This window comes from Solanum dulcamara, chromosome 8 (assembly GCF_947179165.1).
Source record: "Solanum dulcamara chromosome 8, daSolDulc1.2, whole genome shotgun sequence".
NCBI lineage: Eukaryota > Viridiplantae > Streptophyta > Magnoliopsida > Solanales > Solanaceae > Solanum > Solanum dulcamara.
This window is the reverse complement of record NC_077244.1, coordinates 71,443,892-71,465,328: the sequence shown is the minus strand read 5'-3', so window position 1 is coordinate 71,465,328 and position 21,437 is coordinate 71,443,892. Positions and strand designations below refer to the sequence as shown.

General features: G+C 35.1%; 2 protein-coding genes across 4 annotated transcripts; both read right to left on the bottom strand.

Moving 5' to 3' along the window:
• Positions 1 to 828: 828 nt before the first annotated feature.
• LOC129899278 (flavonol synthase/flavanone 3-hydroxylase-like) lies at positions 829 to 8,204 on the bottom strand. Its single transcript, XM_055974183.1, has 3 exons — positions 7,721 to 8,204; positions 1,561 to 1,882; positions 829 to 1,291 (listed from the first exon to the last, which is right to left on the bottom strand). Exons 1-3 carry the CDS (start codon positions 8,104 to 8,106, stop codon positions 1,019 to 1,021), a joined length of 981 nt encoding a protein of 326 aa, XP_055830158.1. The 5' UTR covers positions 8,107 to 8,204; the 3' UTR covers positions 829 to 1,018.
• Positions 8,205 to 8,515: 311 nt separating this feature from the next.
• On the bottom strand, positions 8,516 to 15,243 carry LOC129899279 (NAP1-related protein 2-like). Of its 3 annotated transcripts, none has more exons than XM_055974186.1 (11): positions 15,031 to 15,243; positions 12,588 to 12,710; positions 12,447 to 12,497; positions 12,204 to 12,275; positions 11,991 to 12,104; positions 11,841 to 11,902; positions 10,890 to 10,971; positions 10,690 to 10,746; positions 10,545 to 10,589; positions 8,818 to 8,829; positions 8,516 to 8,787 (listed from the first exon to the last, which is right to left on the bottom strand). In XM_055974186.1, exons 1-11 carry the CDS (start codon positions 15,139 to 15,141, stop codon positions 8,728 to 8,730), a joined length of 789 nt encoding a protein of 262 aa, XP_055830161.1. In that variant the 5' UTR covers positions 15,142 to 15,243; the 3' UTR covers positions 8,516 to 8,727. The 3 variants fall into 3 exon arrangements, with proteins under 3 accessions (XP_055830161.1, XP_055830162.1, XP_055830160.1); XM_055974187.1 differs by having other exon boundaries at positions 8,516 to 8,781; positions 15,031 to 15,242; XM_055974185.1 differs by having other exon boundaries at positions 8,516 to 8,829; positions 15,031 to 15,242.
• Between the last annotated feature and the right edge of the window lie 6,194 nt (positions 15,244 to 21,437).

Here is a 21,437-nt window from a genome sequence, read left to right as displayed (position 1 = left end):
CAAACCACTGGGTCACCCCGAAGGGTCAAGGCCTGAAGTTCAAGTCTGATTGCAGGAAGGATAAGATCTTACATTAGTTAAACTGAATAACTTAATTGTACTGTACTGCACCATCTAGAGATAGAGTCTTTCGAAAACGACCTCTCTACCTCAACGAAATAGGGGTAAAGTCCGTGTACACTGCACCCTCCCCAGACTCCACCCGTGGGATTACACTAGGTTTGTTGTTGTTGCACCATCTAGATGCTCTTTTTAGGCATATTTCAAGGGGTTTACTGTTAAAAATCTTAATATTCTTGATTCAATCTGCCTTTAATCAGGTTAATCTAATCAGAAAAAGATTGATGAATGTGATGTAACAAAATGGATTGAACTCAATGGGGGCAACTTGGAGACCAAAAAGAAGACTGCTATACTCTCTTTGACTATTGTAACTGCAGGAGGGAAGACACTCAAGACTCAACTACATAACCTAAGCTGCTTCTTTTCTTCAACCTGCAGTATACACTAAGCTAATTGGTTTGTAACAGGGAACTTAATGCAGTATATCATTCTTTGGAGCAATCTTAGAGAAAATCATCATTGGCGACGAGCCAATATGGACATATATAATTAGAAGCATTCGTCGAGGAAATCATTATCAGCAGCGAGTGAATATGGACTATGAAAGTTCCTACTCTCTGATACCATATATATCTCAATAACCTCTTCTCCACATAATCAAACAGAAGTATAAAATGATTGAGTTGTGTTATCGGGTCAAAGATAGATGAATGAGTCAAGACTATCTCAAAATGATAAGGGTCGAAAGAAAATTGACAGTTGAACTGAAGAGCTTGAACACTGACTATCAGAAAGAAAACTACACGACGGGAAATACTATTGAATTTGAGAACTCCAGAAGCAAACAAGGAAATTGTAAGTTATAGCAGTCAGTAACAGAAAACTATGAAAACGGCGAGATCATGAGCTAATGTCTTACAAGTTACAATCCATTACCTTTTTATTTTGTCTAACATCACTCTTCAGGGATTGCATAATGTGATATGGTAATCTCATCTTCAAGCCTGGTAACGTGCTTAGACTTGCTTTCTCTTCTTTTCTGCAGATACTCTTTATACAAGAATGGCCTGTATTTTGGTGGTTCTGCAATCTGTTTCGTGAACTGGGGCAGTGGTTGAATCCACTTATCCCCTGACAAATTGTGGAAGAATGCAAATGAATTCCTTGATCTTCCATGTGGTCTCAGCACTCTATGGCGTGGACTCTTGAATTTATCATTCGTAAGGACCTGTTCAGTTGTAACAACCAGAATTCCATTAAAAAAATTACATTCCAGCTAAAAGCCACTATAGGAACACATAAACTTTCATATCCTGAATCCTCCTCCATAGCTAATTACATCATTTATTTATCCTTTTTGGGGTGAGGAAGGCCCCGATAGTGAGAAGAAAGGGATTTGACAAGAATGCATTTTTTACTGTTCTACGAATGAGCTGCTACTCGATTGTCTTCGAGAATCAGCTATAGTTAACCTTTTTCATTCACAAATATATTTACCTGAAGAACATCGCCAATATTGACAACAAGTGCACCTGGTTGTGGGGCTATTAGGATCCATTCCCCGTCCTTTTCAACCTCCAGGCCTGCAACTTCATCTTGTAACACAATTGTGAAGCAACTGACATCTTTATGCGGATTTGCCCCTATCCTTTCTTTCTCTGTTGCCGGCAAATAAGATATAGCAATGAGGAAATCCCAGCTTCTGTCATTGTTGAATTCTTTAAGAACACAGGGGGGAAGCCCCAGACACTCGCTTAGGATTTTCTCAACAACCATCCCTATCTTCAAGAATTGGGAGAATAACTCTTCCATCACCTCTCTGAAATGTAAAACAAATTCATCATATAAATCAATGATATTGTTCTACTTCCAAAACTAGCCCAAAATATGAAACACCAAATTTCATTTCCAGCCCCTCTGCAAGGCAATTGAAGGGCTAAATGCATCATGCTATTATGTGTTTTTTAAGATCAAATGTATTGTCTTCTATTTGGGAAAAGAAGCATTAGATATGTAAGATAAATGACAACAACATATCTAGTGTGATCTCATAGGTAGGGTCTGGGGAGGGTGAGGTGCATTTTTTACACAGATCTTATCTCTACCTAAAAACTATCTAATTAAATATGCTTAAACGATATTTAAAAACGAATCCTTTGACAAAGCTCTCAATTCTCAAAGGTGGAGCTGAAATCACATTCACTACCATCTTAGTCTAGATCCCGCGAGGAGAAAGCCTAAAGCCTGTCATTGACTTAACATCAAGCAGAGAAGCCTGAACCAAGAGGGGATCAATTAGAAACATGTTATTTTCTGATTGACACCATTAATTAACCAAAACCAAGAGAGGGTTCTTTCGATATTCTCAAATTTCCTGTAAAGCTAACCATAGGTTTGTTAGACTTTTAAACTTATAAGAAAAATAAGGTTCAACAAAACTTCTTTTCATTCATATGGCTTATTACAAAAGGCTTAGATGCATATAACTATGTAAGCTTTTCAAAAGTAAGTAGAGACCATATCTATCCAACCACTATTTACTTTCTTACAAGACATATTCCATAAAATAAGGACTACCTTTCTTTTACAAACTAAACATAATATTCAAAAAGAGAACTATTAGACTAAAGACTATCTACAGAAATCTCATTTTCTAACACTCCTCCTTGAGATTTTTCTTGGATACTCCCACTTTAGCCCTTAGAACTTCAAATTTCCCCTTAGGAAGAGCCTTGGTCATGATGTCTGCAATCTGCTGATCTGAGCTGCAATGAACAAGTTTAACTTCGCCATCCTTCTCTGCTTGCCTGATAGCCTGAAACTTCACATTTATATGCTTGCTACAATCATGTTGCACAGGATTTTTGGCCATAGATATTGCTGACTTGTTGTCAACCTTAATGACAGTAGCTTTAATGTCATTTTGCTTCAGATCACGTAGAATCTTTCTTAACCATAAAGCCTGATTTGTTGCACCAGCAGCGGCGATGTATTCAGCTTCTGCAGAAGATTGAGCTACCACCTTTTATTTCTTTGAATTCCATGAGAACATGCCTGAACCAAGTGTAAAAGCATATCCAGAAGTGCTTTTCATATCATCAACGTTTCCTGCCCAATCACTATCTGAATAACCCATCAATTTCCCTTGCTCTTCCTTTCTAAACCAAATACCATAATCAGCAGTTCCCTTGATATACCTCAATGTTCGATTAGCGACACCAAGATGAACTTGACTTGGAGCATGCATAAATCTAGACAGAAGACTTGCGGCGAACATGAGGTCGGGTCTTGTTGTTGTCAAATACAACAAACTACCTATTAGACTTCTATAAACTGCAAGATCAGCCCTATCACCTCCTTCAAACTTCAAAATCTTTTCATTGTGAACCAATGGGGTCGATACAGGCTTGCATCTCTCCATCTTGAATCTTTTAAGAATATCCCATGTATATTTTCTCTGTGAAATGAAGATTCCATCAGTAGCTTGATGAATCTCCATTCCCAAAAAGTAATTCATTTCACCCGAATCTGACATTTCAAACTTGGTCTCTATTTCTTGCTTGAACTGATTCATGATAGCTGCATTGCTTTCTATTAACACAAGATCATCAACATAGAGTGACACCACAAGCACATCTCCTCTTTTAGCCTTCTTCACATATAAAGTGGTTTCATTTTCACTTCTCTTGAAGCCACAATAAATAAGATGAGAATCAATCTTAGCGTACCAGGCTCGAGGAGCCTGCTTTAATCCATATAATGCCTTATGTAGCTTGTAGACTTTATCCTTCATTCCTACAACTTGAAAGTCTTTTGGTTGGTCGACATAAATCTCCTCCTGGAACTGTCCATTTAAGAATGAAGATTTCACATCCAGATGATACAACTTCTAATTTGATTGATGAAATCTCCATTCCCAAAAAGTAATTCATTTCACCCAAATCTGACATTTCAAACTTGGTCTCTATTTCTTGCTTGAACTGATTCATGATAGTTTCATTGCTTCCTGTTAACAGAAGATCATCAACATAGAGTGACACCACAAGCACATCTCCTCGTTTAGCCTTCTTCACATATAAAGTGGCTTCATTTTCACTTCTCTTGAAGCCACAATAAATAAGATGAGAATCAATCTTGGCGTACCAGGCTCGAGGAGCCTGCTTTAATCCATACAATGCCTTATGTATCTTGTAGACTTTATCCTTCATTCCTACAACTTGAAAGTCTTTTGGTTGGTCAACATAAATCTCCTCCTGGAACTGTCGATTTAAGAATGAAGATTTCACATCCAGATGATACAACTTCTAATTTGATTGAGCTGCCAAAGCAAATAGAAGTCTTATTGTATCATGTCATGCAACAGGTGGAAATGTGTCTCCATAATCCAGACCTGCAACTTGTGTGTAACCCTTCACAACAAGACTTGCATTGTATTTATAAACTGAACCATCTGGATTAAGTTTGGTTCGATAAACCCATTTCACCCCTATTACATTTCTGTGTTTGGGTTTATCAACCAGCTTTCAAGTGTTATTCTTCTCTATCATACCAATCTCCTCCTTCATAGCTTCAATACAAACTTCATGTCTTGATTCTTCTTGATAGCTATTTGTTTCCGAGATTTCAATATTACATCTTTCATATATCTCAGAAAGGGACTCTGTCTTCAAAATGGGTGAATCAAGTGAGGATTCCCTATCTGATTCTTCATCTTTTCCCAGTTTTTCAGAGCCAAATGATTGGATTTTAGAAAGCGGACTCAAATTCTGAAAACTTGCATTATCTTTCTCAATTTGCTCCTTATCCCAGTTCCAATAAGCATTCTCATCTACTATTACATCTCTTCTGATGGAAATACTTTTTGCTTGCAAGTTGAAAACTCTATAACCCTTGGCTTTCGATGAATAACCAATAAAGATCCCCAATTCATCTTTCGGTTCAAGTTTGCTTCTTTTGACTGAAGGAACATGATAATAGCAAATCGAACCAAAGATTTTTAAGTGCTTGGCAGATGGTTATATTCCACACCATGCCTCAATAGGAGTTTTTTATCCACAACTTTAGTTGGCAGCCTATTTTACAGATACACTGAAGTATAAACAGTTTCTGCCCAAAAGCTTTGCGGTAGTTTTTTTTCAAACAACAAGCATCTAGCCATTTCAACAACAGTCATGTTCTTCCTCTCCGAGATTCCATTTTGTTTGGGTGAATAACTTACTGTCAACTTATGATCAATCCCCATATCTTTACAATACTTATTGAACTCATTTAAAGTGTATTCACCACCATTGTCAGTCCTCAAAGACTTCAATTTACAGCCACTTTGTCTTTCAACAAAAGCTTTAAATTTCTTAAAAACTGAAAATACTTGAGACTTGTTACTCAAAAAATACACCCAAGTTATCCTTGTTAAGTCATCAATAAAGAGAACAAAATATTTATTTTGTCCTAAAGATGATGTCTGCATAGGTCCACACACATCAGTGTGAACTAGTTTAAGTTTTTCAGTTGCCCTCCAGGTAGCACTTTTAGGAAATGTTTTCCTGTGTACCTTACCCATTTGACATGATTCACAAACTTCTTTAGATAGTGAAATCTCAGGAATATCCTTAGTCAAGCCCTTTTCATACATAGACTTTAAGGTAGCATAGTTAAAATGACCATATACTTTGTGCCACAACCAAGACTCATCCATACTTGCAAAATTTGCACTATCAAACTTCCCGTCTAAAGGAAAAGTTTTATCCACCATTTCTACTTTAACAACCAAACTATCTTCAAAGTCAAAAACCAAACAATGTTTTCCCTTAAAAAATAAGGAACAACCTTTAGACATCATTTGAGCCACACTTAACAAGTTACATGCTAAACAAGGAACATACAACACATCATGTATAAAACCTTGTGTAGTTTGAAAGGCAACTGAACCCTTTCCTTGTGCATCGACTGTTTCACCATTTCCCATCCTAACTTTAGCTTTGAACGACTTGTCAAGTGTGTGAAACAAGAGCTCATTGTGTGACATATGACTCGTACATCCACTGCCTATGAACCATGAGGATTTGTTGCTTGTGTTTTCTTCTTGAGAAGCCATAAACAAGCTTTCTTCTTCCTTTTCCGACTCTTCAACAAAATTTGTCTGCTGCGAATGATGTTGTTGTGGCTGATTCTGCTTGAATCTATAATTTTTCTCAGTATGACCCATCTTTTTACAAAATCTACACTGGATTGATGTCTTTCCTTTGAACCAGCAGCTTTTGCTTGATGATTGGTTCTTTTACAATGGTTGCAAGATGGAAACTTCCCTTTCTTTGAAGATTCCTTCCATGGTTTTCCCTTTGCTACTTTATCTAATTCCATTCTTCTATTGCCCTTCACAGGCTGCTTGCATTTATGTTGTGCCTGAAATATCACTTCTGCTAATTCTCCATCTCTTATACTTGATCTTTGTTCTTGGGCTTGCAACTTGCTGATCAGTTCTGCAATCGATAAAGTCGTCAAATAACAAGATTCCTCTATTGCTGAAATCTTGGACTCGAACCTTGCTGGTAAGCTTATCATCATCTTCTCCACCACCTTTGAATCTGAAAAGGTTTTACCAAACAACCTTATTTTGTTTACGATCTCCACAAGTTTGGCAGAATACTCTTTCACAATAGCTCTTTCTTTCATCCTTAACATCTCAAATTCTCTTATGAGAGTTAAGAGTTTGACAGCCTTCACTCTGTCACTTCCATCGAACTCCTCTTTTAGCTTCTCCTATGCTTCTTTGGGTGTTTCACAAGCCATTATTCTTGTGAAAATCACATCTGAAAGTGTTGAATGAAGACATGTGAGAGCCTTTGATTTTCTTGACTTTGCATCTTCATAAACCTTCATTTGTGCAATTGTTGGATTTGGTCCAAGTGGAGGAGGATTATCTTCACTTTATATTGTTTCCCATAGTCTAAGAGCTTTGAGATAAGCCTTCATCTTTATCACCCATATGTGATAATTTTCTCCCGTAAACATAGGAGGACCTGCACTTAAGAAGTTGTTGGATGCCATGTTACTGCTGCTCAGCTCTCACCTTAGAAGAACTGGAGAAAACCTTAACTTTCTTGCCTTCACAGATCCCTCAAGAAGAAGGGCTCTTGATACCACTGTTAGACTTTTAAACTTATAAGAAAAATAAAGTTCAACAGAACTTCTTTTCATTCATATGACATATTACAAAAGGCTTACACATATAGCTATATAAGCTTTTCAAAAGTAAGTAGAGACCATACCTATCCAACCACTATTGACTTTCTTACAAAACATATTCCATAAAACGAGGATTACCTTTCCTTTACAAACTAAACATAATATTCAAAAAGAGAACTATTAGACTAAAGACTATCTAGAAAAATCTCATTTTCTAACAAGGGTCTTATGGAAGTATAAATATTAATCTAAGATTACACTTAGAGCTCTTATACACCCTTAAAACACATAAAACGAATCCACAAACTAGAGTTACTGATTTTTAGATTTAAGTATGATCTTATTATATATACATTTTTTCTTTACGTACATATACATAATTCGAGTTGAAAGCAATTGAACCCTGGATCCGTTCTAGATTCACTTATGAATATGAAGTAGAAGACTGAAAAGGTAAAAATTATGGTCATACCGAAATTCAGGAGGATTGTCCGGGAAGATGTTAAAATCAGAGGCAGGTGGAAGCATAATAAGGTATTCATTGAACTCATAAGAAGGATTAGGCTTCTTGTTATAGCCTGCAGGAACAGGTGCATTAGGCAGTGGACAACATTTGAGTTTGGCTTCAGCTGGAGATTCAAAGAAAGACTTGGACACCTTCAGAGCTTGACTGGTGAGATCAAGAGGTACCCCATGATTCACAATTTGGAAGAATCCATACATGCAACAGGCTTCACTAATGGTATCTACAATTTTTCTCTTTTCATCTTCAGATCCTTCTCTCAAAAATGGACTCAAATCTACAGTGGGTATTTTTGCCATTTGTTTTAGTGTCAACTTGGTTTGGTTGCTCGACATACTCTGTCATGTGGACAGACATTATAAACATAAAAACAAGTGGAATAAAATAATCTCAAGATACAAACATGAGATAAAATTAATCCAAAATGTTATTTTAAAATTATTGTCCTTATTCAGTGTACCAAACGCCAAATAAGAAATAATAATATTTTAGTCATTAATAACTGTGTTGGACCATTATCTTCACAATAATATTGAGTTTCCACCTAATACGGATTTGGAATCAAGTGGATATTTTAAGGAAATACATGACGTTGTTAATGCCACGACAAATATGTGAGGTGACAATTTACCAGTATGTTATTTCCTTAATGAGGTAAGTACCCTTCTTTTCCCTAAAAAGTTTCCCCCCATTTATAACCCCCACTTCCTTTCTTTTCCTTTTTGCATTGGAAGAATCATGAAGTTAAAAAATACAAACTTAATATTAAAAAGGTTAAAAGTAAAGGTTAAAGGAAGAAGAAAATGTAAGAAAAAGCTCATTGTAGCCAAAAAGAAGTCACCCCTATATATAATTCCATTTTTTCTGCAATATGAAGCTTCTTTCCAGATACCAACTATGATGATTGAAACATTGAAGAAGAGAATTCTAATCAAATACAAGGCCCATTAACAGTATCATTTGTCTTTTTCGTCATCTTCATCGTCTTCCTCTCCTTCCTCTTCCTCTTCCTCTTCCTCTTCCTCTTCCTCTTCCTCTTCCTCTTCAGAGCCTTCGCCCTGCATAGGAATTCAAATTAAATCAACCAAACCATACCAAGGCAGAAAAGAACATCTTTCATTTTAGCACCATATACACAACTTATTTTCACATATTATACTGGAAAAATCAGGAAGAACTTTATGACCGTAGTCAAATATCCACGACTAAACTAATCAATAAGTTTACTATCTGAATGGTACATTCATCTTCCAAAAAGAATGATGAGCATGCAGTGATAGACCCCCATGAACAATTTTTCAACCATAAAATATATTTGCATTGTATCCAGAATATATGCCAAACGCCAAATTCAATCAAAGTACCCAATGCTGATCCTTGTCAAGCTTCAACCATGCACCACTCTTTAAGTTCAGAAACAGCAGAGGAAAAGGTAAGAAGATATAGGGGCAATTGCACATAATTGCATATCTTCCTACTCATGTTGTTCGGTGAGGTGAAAATCCCAACTCTTGAAGGAATCATACATGTTCCATTTTTACCTCCTTTTGGCTAGGAAAGTGAAACAACAGTAAGAAACCCAATCCCTCCTCTTATCCTAAGCAAAAAGTGTAAGGTTCCAACAGGACCTCTCTCCCTAGGCCCAAGGGAAAGAAAAGAAGAAAATAAGCACAAATTCTTTGTCAGAAAAGATACTTGATTGTTCTCAAAAACAAAGATAACTTTGATCTTCTGAAAGAAAGAGTCCCCAACCAATACCCTCCTGCCAGATAAAACCAAAAGCTATGGTTTCATCCTCTTCCTTATTATGCATTTGTTTTATACTCCCTCAGTCCCATTTTACGTGGCACCGTTTGACTTGGCACGGTGTTTAAGAAAAAAAGAAAGACTTTTAAAACTTATGGTCTAAAACAATCCTTACATATTTGTGTGGTTGAGATTCATTTCATTAAAGGTAAAAAGAGAATTTTAAAGTTAAATTGTTTCTTGTTATAGTAAGGTGACATTCATTTTAGGACGGATTAAAAAGGAAAGGGTGCCACATAAAATGAGACAGAGGGAGTACCAAGTTAACATATTTTCATTGAATAGCACCAAGAAGGTGGTGAAACAAATGTATTTACAAGTATAAAAGAATCCCCTACTCCCCTTTATGATGCTTTTAAGATGGCATCTTTAGAGACTTCGATCCAGGACTTCCTTCACAATACCCTTCCCTTTTCTCCCTCACATGTCTTGACTCCGCCTTCTATTACACCCAACTTGATATCCACCCAACTTCTCGTCAAAACGCTTCTTTTAGACATACATAACAGAAGGAAAGTTCTTGAAGAAACAATGAAAGCCTACTAACTTGAGTAGAGACTCTTTCTACTTGACGTGATAGTGAAGTGGGAGGTAGGAATAAAATTATATCTAGTACTTGAGAAAACCATTAAACTACGTATTGGAAACTACAACGTAAATTCTGAAGTCAACATGAGCAACTCAACTCACAAGGACAACAAATCGACTTATACGACAGCAAAATCACCCAAGGCGACAACCAAGCAGGGTCAAACACTTGAATTCTACTACTAAAGTTACTAAGGCCTTATTTAGAAACTTTTTCCAATAGTCCTCTTTCACCCTCATACCATGTGGGCCTAGGAAAGAAAAAAAAAAGTAAGCCCAAAAGGAGGACATATTACAGCCACAGATGACTAAGTATGACTTTTATACAGCAAATGATGTGCACAAGTTATGACGACAATTAGCAAGAATGTTGCTTTACCTCATCACCACCTTCATCACCCTCAAAATCTTCTTCATCAGGCTCCTGTGGTAAGGTAAATCTTGGATAGTGTTATCAAGTTAAAAATGCATGACTAAATCTTGATTAACAGATAAAGGAAATAAGAGCCGCAGTACGGACTAACATTGCTAAAATAAGTCAAAGGGTTTGGCCACAAGTCATCCTTGATTATTTCAGCAACCTGCAAACCAGAAAACAAAAGTATAACTTTGAAGTGCAAAAGACTTTATGCACCATAACACCTAAATTATGCTCCCCTTCTCCCATCCAAAAAATAAAAGAGCAACAAAAATCTTAATGATCTGCTGAAGATTTAGATTTTACCTCATCCTGAATCTCAAGAACCTCATTTTCATCATCATCGCTGTCATCCTTTTTATTGGCTTCACTGAACCAGGTGAAGAAGCTGTATGGAAAAACAAGTGAAAAGCAACTGAGTTAGGATGACCATGAATATGACATTTAGCTTTTATTTACAGTACAGCTACAATTAAGAGAACAGAAGACAAAGCATCGAGCACATGTTCAGTCCCTGTACCAACTTTGTACTGAGTGATTTGTGACTTTATGAGGATAGTCACAGAATGTTGTAGACAAAAAACTTAGTGAGTGCACAGAGTTGTAAATAGCTTCAACATAGCTGCACAGCCTGCACTAACTGCCATATTTTGCACTTACTATTTGGGAACTCAAATCGGTTTTCTTGAGAAAGATTTTTTCCAAAACGTTTATAAGTAATATTTTTAGTTATAATAAGTTATTATTTGTTGTACTTTTATATAGTTCCTGAATTTGTCGTACTTTTATATAGTTCCTGAATATGTAAATTTTATTTCAAAAATTTCAACAATTGGATGTCAGAAATCAAAGCGAAATTAGTGATTTGGCTTTTATATTTGATCCTGTCATTTCTTTTTGTGATGGATGGAGCAATATATTTCGCACTCGACTCCATAGAAAAGTAAACACATAACAGCAGGCAATTCTGCCCACTACTGGAACATAAGATTAGGTTGGTATGTTATTTCAAGGATCAGACTAAAATTAACCAGCTATAGGTGAGCTTTAATTACGAAAATGCGCTATACAAGATTATGTATTCCTGAGGTAGAGATCACAACCTGGTTTAATGTGTGAGCAAACCTATTTTTCTATTGTAAGATGAACCAAGGTTCCGACGATATATCAGTTGCAAATTGAAAGACTTATTACAAACAATTAATAGCCTTACAAAAAAGATAACATTCCTAAGAAATGCTAGATCTGTAAGCTGACCTTTCTTCAGCATGGGATCGCTTGCTTCCTTTCTTCTCCCGAATAACACCATTAGGAATGCCCTTCAAAAGTCAAACAACATATATAGTGAGAGTAAACGGATAAGCTACAGATGTGTAACCTTTGTCAAGTAGCAAATGGACGACTCACCTTGCCGTCTTTCCATTTTATTGTTGTAGCTGTGATTTTTGTAGGTCCATCTTCAAGGAAGGTATAGGTCTTTGAGAGCTTTGAATTTTCAAAGAAAGGATTGGGCTTAAAGTTCTGTGAGGAAGACGAGGAGTCATCAGCATTCCACATCCCAGCAAACACAAGATTCTAATGTACTAATTATTTTCATTCTCAAGAGAGTAATGAACTCACAAATGTGATTGAATAACCGAATTTCACATCTTTCGAGTCTTCCACTTCAATAGAACTTAAGAATTTGAAAATCTAGCAAGAAAGAAGGCAGTAACATTACGAGATTCAGATCAGAACGTAAGCAGCCATTCAAACTGTACTTTGACAGAGTATCAGATAAGAAACTTTGCTAATTAAGCGGGTGTTAATATTGGAGAAAATGGTTTGTTTCAGAAGATTATATACAACAAATTAGAATCAAACCTTTTGGTCCTCTTCAGTTAGAAGGTCGCCAAGAACAGGATGACTATAAAACTGCAAGCAAATGAGATAAATTATTGTGTAAAAACTACTTCAGAAGTCCAGAAATATATAGAGAGAAAAGGATCAGATGAGGCCACTAACAGCAGTCAACCAGAAGTCAGAAATAGAGTTAATGATATCATTTCGCTTATCATAAACAGGCTTGCGGATCTTGTTGTACTTCTGTTCTACTTCCAACACTTCGTCACTTGCTTTCTCATTGATCTGACAGCAAAATTGATATACCGGTTAACAATTAAAACCAAGGGCATCCCATCTTATCTTACAGAGTTAAACAGCAAAAGAAAAACTTCTAGCAAATTGATCCAAGCTAGTTATTGTGAACCCGTAAAAGTTGATAGTTTGCCAAATGATTAAACTTTCAGTGTGTAGCTGCAAAAGATAAAACACCGCGACACTGCCAGTGATATCATGTATGCATAGTTACATATGACATACAAATAAAGAAATCCCATAAGTGCATAGATTTGTAGCTTGTACTCTTCGTATACCCTTCAGATACGTGAACATGAATTTCAATTTATGGCGGAGGGAGCAGAGAAAGACATGTATAGAGAATAAGAAGGAAGGGACGGATTGGGTGGTAGACACTAGCATGCTGAATCCTATTGGGATATCTCCATCTATTGATCTTCCTGGATTCCATGTATTTGTATTTTGATCGTAATGTAACAGAGGAACCTAGCAGCTCTGGAAAAGAGGTTCTTAGAATTGAACTGCAACCATATTGGAAATAACACCTCAATTCAACGGAATTTTTTTTAGAAGCTTTTAGACTAGACGTATTTATTAATTTAAAAAAGAAAAAAGGCTTCAATATTCACTTGAACAAAGAATACACATAAGACAAACAGATCACATTATTCGAATAGCAATTACTCCCCCAAAATCTTTTGAAATAAAGTTACATACATTGCAAAGAATGAAAATTAGCATGCTCTAAATTCTGTTAACTGCACTTTGTTCTATTACAAGAAATCTAAGGCAGTACATGGCCAGCGAAGATCTCTCAAATTTTTGTTTCCATCTGAAAGAAAGACAAAAAAGCTGATAACTTTTTCTGTTGGTCAATAATATGTTGAGGTATTTATCTGAAAATATTCATAGAAATATGCTTCGATGAGGTTTGGTAGTTGAACTTCGATAGATCCCCAAGACGGGACTCTTTATATTCTTTATTATTCTTCTAACATTTTCTACACCAGTGAAGTTTCACAAATTTTTTAAACATAAAAGATAAATTAGAACTAAAAAAAAAGGGCAGCCCGGTGCACTAAAGCTCTTGTTATGCGTGGGGTCCGGGGAAGGGCCTGACCACAAGGGTCTATTGTACGCAGTCTTACCTTACATTTCTGCTAGAGGCTGTTTCCAAGGCTTGAACCCGTGACCTCCTGGTCACATGGAAGCAACTTTACCAGTTACTCTAAGGCTCCCCTTCATAAATTAGAACTAACACATCTAATAATTCCAATTTTCATCAACTTTTGATGCCATGATTTGGACATTTTACTCAATTTAGAAATAAGCTATTGGTCACCTATCTTGTTAAGAACATACAAAACGCAGCTGAAATAGTAAAATGCCTATGAATAAAACCAAAAGATGAATATCTTCCGTGCAAGATATGTGCTATGTGGCCTCGCCAGCCTAAAGCACAATTATCTCCCTAACAAGCTCACCTATTGGTGAAGGGAACTTTGGAGGTACGATGAAATAAAAGCATATAAACAAGATTGCTCTCATTGTTAATTTAGCTTTAAAGTTCTACCATATGATTTAATAAAAGCAACAGTTTATGTCCACTCTAAAAAGGAATCATATTATGGTCTTCCAAATTTCTCATGTCAGAGTCATGGACAAACTAGACAACTTTTGGAGCAATGTTAGAATACATACAAGGATGTTTAATGTATTAAAGCTTACTCGGTTTAACAATGGAAAAAGTGGAATTAAGGAAGCTCCATCAGTAATATTCTGGCCCATTTTTATTGACAGCATAAATTCAAGACTCCCCCCCCCCCAAACCCAACCCAAACACCCAAAGAAGAAAAAGAAAGTCAGAGACTTTCCACTCGGACAACCTGCTCTGCATTGAGATTAACAGCTCAATGCACACCTAACGAGACCAGGGACGGATGCACGGGTAGGGTGGGGGTTCCAGAACCCAATGACTTTTGGGCAGACACTAAATATATACTAATATTTGTTGGGAACCCACAAACAAAGTAAGTGCTTGGTTCAGTGGCAGAAATTGAAACTGCTAAATCTAACCTACCCCCCTCCTAATCCTCTCGGATACCTTATAGTACTAAAAAAAAAATTAAAATTAAATTTGAGATCGTTTGAGAACCCATAAACTTCAAATCCTGCAATCGGCCTCCGAGCAAGACTTAGCTACTACCTAATTTTCTACAATAAAAATGGAATCTTTTCTTTAAGGAATTTCTAGTTTTAAAAAAATCGACAAATTACCAAGTATTGGAATGAAAAGGAATATTTCCAGGATTTATTGATAGAAATTTACCCTTTCAAGCTCGTCTTGTATTTCTTGCAATTTTTCAATGGATAAAATGAGCTTTTCATCAATGTAGTCTTCCTCTTCCACTTTCTGCTTCTTCCCTTTGTCAACCACCATTATCACACAGCAGCTTAGGAACAGAGCTGCCTAACTGCTTTTTCTTGATTCTGCTTAAACCCTAAACGGCAATAACCTGTCTGTTTGAGACACCAACATAATAAGGGTTTTAGGTTTTTTCAAAGCCAATAAGTAAATGACACGTTGCCATTTCGGCTTTTTGCCGTAAGCTGTGACTTTGACACATCTAATATATGACAGTATATAACTGGAATTACTACTACAGTACTATAGTTAAAAGATTACTTAACTGCTGACTTGAATATTACTTATATTTTAAAAAACAAACTTTTTCTTTTTTAAAAAAAATTATTAGTATTATTTTATTGTAGTATTTCCCTTGTCATTAAATAACTATATAGTAATCAAAGTTAAATTTAACGTTAGAAATTCCTTGCTTCTTTCTGTATTTGCTTTTTTTGGTGCATAAACTAATAATAAGAAAAATGTAATTGATTAAAATAGAAACAACAAAAAATTATTGAAATTTTAACATATATGAATTCTTTTAGATTAATTATTATCTTTTTTGGTACCTTTTTTATTACCGTCTATAGCCTAATAGTTAAAATCACTTATTGCTCCAATCATCTCTCTCCTTCTTAGGCCAACCTCGACGGAAATGGCTTTGCTAGTGTCATTCAAATCCATGTTTATCGTTTTCCTATTATTTTCAACTTCAAATCCATATGATCTTCAATAGATATCTTTTTTGATTAGTGTATAGATTATCCTTCATCTTTTTTGATTAGTGTACATATTTGGCTAAAAAACTCTATTCGGCAACTACTTCTTGGATGGAATCTCTTGATTTGGTGTACACAAGATGGAGAACGTCAAGATCGATTAAGTGAATATATTGTAACGTTGTTTGTTAACCACTTTGACGTCGTGAGTTTGTCGGAGAAGACAAAGAGGACGAAAAAGGAGCGGAGTACGATATGGGTGGTGGTGTTTGCACAAAAAAAAATGGGGTAAAAGGGAGTTTTAGACTTTTAGTGGTTGTTATGGCTTTGACGACGTCGTTTAGATCCATGTTTTCGTTGGAAATACTTTCATAATTTTGGTGGATTTTTTTGGGTGCATGGGTGGATTGCGTGATAATTTAGAGCTATAGTGGTAGTCCCGTGATAGTCTGGTGGTGGTGATTCACCGTAAAATAAGAGATGAAACTCTGAAAAATTATATTAACTATAAACAATAATGTAATACGATTCGAATTCAATATATATATTATTATGAATGGGTGAAAATCATTTTCACCCCCAAACTTTGCGTTTAAACTCAAACACTTCCACCTCCACCCCCTCAACTTTGAACAATAATCAAACTCCCCTCATTTTAGAATAAACATAATACATTTTTAATAACGTAAACTAATTTAAATAAAGCTGAAATGTTGAAAGTCACATATAATATTTATAATATATTTTGTATTAAAAAAAAATTGATTGTATATTCACACCTATAATATTATAATTTATTAAATTCAAAATGTATTACAATTATTGTTTATTTTTGTTCTCTTAGTAAAAATGTATTATATCTGAATTTCAAATATTCAAATTAGTTTATGGGGTACTATATAAAAATTGAGTTAGATATGTATTATATATGTGTTTAGCTACTTTTGAATATAGAAAAAAAAAGTTAAAGCTATTTTTTGTAAGAATAAAAATAGTACTATAATTCATAATTAAGACAATATAATATATTATTAGGAAAACTACATAAAATAGACCTTTTAAACAAACTATTTACCACCCCATACCCACCCCAAAATAATTCCTTCGAGTACGCATATGGCCAAACTAATTACCCATGTACCCCTTTTAATTATTTTTAAATTCGTGAGTTGACGTTAGCGCCCACCCTACATGATACCGATATGGTATCATATACCGATGGAATATCATAAAGGATTAAGCGCAGTCCTATATGATATCGATATGGTATCAATATACCGATGGAATATCATAAAAAATATATTTACTAATTAGTTTAATAAATAAGATTGTGATTCTAACAATTTTCTCTTAATTATTTTATTTTTATTTCTTAAAAAAAATAGTTCAATCCTATATGATACCGATAAGGTATCAATATATTGTTATGGTATCATTGAGGATTTTAAAAGTGTCATTCATGTAATATCGAATGATTTAGGAAAACATTTATGATACCATCACAATATATATATATATATATATATACTATGATGATATCATTCAACATTTGTATGAAACGGTCCTTAATGATTATATGAAATGATTCTTAATGATATCATGTTAGTTACATGAAAATGTAGCCGAAGGATTGAAGTAGACATCAATAATACCATGATGATATATAGATATACTGTGGTGATATCATTAAGGATCAAAGTAGATTCAATGATACCATGTCAGTATATGATACTACGATGCTATCTTGGTCGCGAATCTCATGCTTTGGGGGGTATGAATTGTAAATGAGTATTTGTCTGTAATTATTTTGCTTTTATGGGGCATGAACTTAATTTTTCCTATATTGTAGTATAAAGGCCAAAATCACATCACTTGGAAGAATTTGGCCCAACAATCTTTCCATTTGGACTTATGTTTGCTTGGCACTAGAATGAATGGACTGGTTAAGGAAATTAAGGCCCAAAGGCTACGGTCCCTTTTGATGATGTTTTGAAGAATAGGACTGAAAATTGCATCTCTTTCATGGGAGGATAAAATTAAGATTCTTATCTTATCTTTTTTGACAAGGATGCTTACCATTAATTACTGACGGAGATAAACTATAGTATGTGGCATTTAATTGTCTCTCAAGACTGTTGAATATTCAACGTCATAATTTTAACCACAATATCATGACTTCACTATCCCTAATTTCTTTGTTTAATTTTGTTTACAGTGCATGCACTCTCTAGTTATAGCAAGTTAATTACTTAATTGTTTAGACTACCATTGTAGGTAATTTTAACCTAATAATAATGTTCATAAAAGAAGAAGCAGAATAAATCTGCGTTGCATTTAAGTTAAACTCTACATTTATTTATTTAATTAAAATAAAAAGTGAAATAGTGAACAACAAAGAGATACATTTAAAACATACGTTGTCGAAATTAACTAGTATGTCAGTCATCCTCAAACCTTAACTTCGACATTGATATCCAACTTCCAGTGGTCCTTTTTCTGCAAAACATTCCCATAGCTAGGCCTACAAATTCATTAATGCTACAGTGGGGCTGTTATATGGCCAAAAAGTGATGGCCCGTCCAAATTGCCCAACATTTTAAGGGGTGGGCATAAGATTATTTCATATTAGGCTGATTTTACCTCGTCCTAACCTAACTCATTTTGAAAGTGATCTTCAATTAATTAGCTCAATATTAGACTATTTCTAGTCTATTCTTAAGATTTACTTTAATTTAGATTTATTACTTGAGATTTACTTTGATTTTTTTAATGAGTCAGGATTTGGGTCCCAGTACTTTGGTCCCAACTCGGGGTCAGGTCCCAAATCTGGGTCGAAGCTCGGGTCTCGAGTTCTAGGTCAAAATCGGATCGAATCTCCAGTGGCAGAGCCAAAATTTTTAATAAGAGAGTTCAAAATCTGAAAAAATAGACACTAGCTGAAGAAGGTTCGACATCTTTTATATATACATAAAATATTATTTTAACCATGTATAAATAGTATAATTCTTCGCCGAAGGAGGTTCGGATGAACCCCCTGATTGTAAGGTGTCTCCGCCCTTGCGGATCTCGGGTTAAGGTCAAAATGGAGTCTTGGGTACTGAGTTAGGATCGGATCTCAACTTCTGGTTAGTTTAGGGTCATCAAAGTTGGGTCTCGAGTCTCGAATCTGAGTTGGATCTTGGGTCTCGAGTTAGGCTTAGGTATCAGATTTTAGGTCAAAGTCGAGCTTGGTGCTCAAGTCCTGGATTAGGTTCGGGTTTTAAGCTGGGGTCAAAATCAAGTCTTGATCGAGTCATGGTAGGTTCATGGGTCTAGTGGCTCGAGTGTTGGGTTGAGGTCGAAGGTTAAGGCTAGTGTCTTGGGCTTTGAGTCAGGATCGGATCAAGGTCAGGTCTTAAATTGTGGGTCGAGATTGGATCGAGCGGGGGTCAGGGTTGTGAGTAAGACCTGAAGGCTTGAGTGACCTGAGTAAGGGGTGGGGCAAGAAAGGTGGACCATTTGAAAAAATTAGATCAAATTGGACAGGTAATGATGATCAGCCCACTTTTAGCCCGTTCCGTTTCAACCCAAGTAATTTGTGGGCTTATTTTAGCTTAACCCATTTATTGACTTAGTCTATAAGTTGAAAAAAATTACTTGAGTGGGTACCTTTTAATAAATAATCACTAATTTTAACGATATTTTTTATTTATTACCATTTGTAGTAATACATAGCAATACTATAATAAATCTGCAGTAAGTATTAAAAGTGAATTATGCATGTGATATAAATATATTATAAGTGTTTTAAAAATATATTATGCTTGCTTAGTAAGAAATTGATACAGTGTATTATAAGTGTGTGATAAATGTATTATTCATTAATAAAATTTGTATTTTAGGTGTTTTATAAATTGTTTTCTGTCATATGTATTAAAACTACATTATAAATGTATTATAATTGTTTACTGAAAATAAAAATGTTACTGCTATAAATGATAAATATTTTCTTAATATATTATATCTATGTAAATTTCCCTATAATAACTTGTTCAATTTCATCTCAACCCTCCCATTTGACATCCTTATTGCTACCCATATGAGTAGGAATAATTTCCACTCTCGATTCTTCGGTGCTAGATATTGTCGACACGTCAATCTTACAGTTTTTGTCCACACATTATATTAAATATTAATTTGACAGTTAATTCATTTATTAAATTTTAAATTCTGAATTCATTTCTGAGTTGACAGTGATACTATATATACCACCTTTACAAGCATAGGTGTGTGTAGTACTATTGGCCAGATTTTCATCAATGCTATACAGTAGTTGACACCTAGAGCAAATCCAAGTAGTTGCAGGGAAAAAATCGAGACAATCTTTTGAGAATGAATATTTTAGTTTGATGCCTTCTTCATGCAACTACAGCCTAGCGCTTTCGTCATCTTCTTATTTATAACTTTGTTGACAATAACCACATGACTCCGTATGGTAGTTACCTTCTCCATCATGAATAGTAGTTTCTTTATCCTTGTGAGATTCGTATAGGTCTCATGAATTTATCCTTCAGGCTGCGTCATCGAGCTAAAAATCGTGCATATATGAACTTGTGTTATATCTTTTAAAGCTCTTACTTTCTTCTCTTATTTCAATGTGATTCACCAAATTAATGGATCATGTGCACCCCTTTAAGCTTATCTGTCTAGAAACCTCTTAGTTATTCTGTATGACTCGCGCCCTCATCGGTCCACTACCCATCATCATGAGTATCACATACACCCCCTGTATGATTGGCGCGTTCTCTGGACTACGCCATGATCGAGTTCAAATGTTTTAGAGTTCAAACGTGGGCGGAGCTTGTGTAGAGCTAGGGAGTTGGATCAAACCCAGTTATAACTTTAATTCAAATCGTATAGTTTTCTTAAGAAATTCATTAAATATGCACAAATTATTTAGTCTAGAACTCAACAACTTTTTTTTTTAAAAAAAAATATTCCAAAACCACAAACTATAAATTCTGATTGCGTCTCTGATTTCAATGTGTGGTTCGCCTAACATATCACGTCCACATCAAACATTAAGAGTATTTCTACTTAAACATTATTGATAGCATGGAATGCTAGTTGTTGCTGTTCATTATCTACAAATCGTTAGGAGTATTTCTACCCCTTTGTATATAATTTCATTTTTCTTATGAAGTACCCAATATGATTTTTTTTGTTATAGCACATCAAACACAAGTATCTGCTTGTTTGGTTTATTGCTCACCAGATTTTTAGGCTAGAGGATTGTTTGGGTGAAAGCGAGAGAAGAGAACTAAGACAACCCCATCTTAGTTGTTGGATGGGTACAAAATTGAATGTTGGTACCCAACACGTTTGGGCTGCATGTGGTATTGTCATTCCCTTTTCATCCCAAATTATTAAAATCTCATATTATTCTACAACATATAATATAACTCTACTTAAAAATTCCAATTTAAAAAAATATCAAAAGTCATCTGCTTCAACAGTTTGAACACGTGGTTTCTGTCGAGAACCTAAGGAATTGTGTTTTTAAATAAGATAATTGAAACTCTAAACTTTTTAATTTAATGTCTCAACATGATACGTCAACGCTTATCTTTT

Excerpts from the sequence above, each read along its gene's own strand:
- LOC129899278 (XM_055974183.1), bottom strand. The coding sequence starts at position 8,106 with ATGTCGAGCAACCAAACCAAGTTGACACTAAAACAAATGGCAAAAATA. Across the intron at positions 1,883-7,720 it reads GACAATCCTCCTGAATTTCG|AGAGGTGATGGAAGAGTTAT; the intron begins GTATGACCATAA and ends TTTACATTTCAG. Across the intron at positions 1,292-1,560 it reads ATATTGGCGATGTTCTTCAG|GTCCTTACGAATGATAAATT; the intron begins GTAAATATATTT and ends ACAACTGAACAG.
- LOC129899279 (XM_055974185.1), bottom strand. The coding sequence starts at position 15,141 with ATGGTGGTTGACAAAGGGAAGAAGCAGAAAGTGGAAGAGGAAGACTAC. Across the intron at positions 12,711-15,030 it reads TACAAGACGAGCTTGAAAGG|ATCAATGAGAAAGCAAGTGA; the intron begins GTAAATTTCTAT and ends TTTTGCTGTCAG. Across the intron at positions 12,498-12,587 it reads CTGACTTCTGGTTGACTGCT|TTTTATAGTCATCCTGTTCT; the intron begins GTTAGTGGCCTC and ends ATTTGCTTGCAG.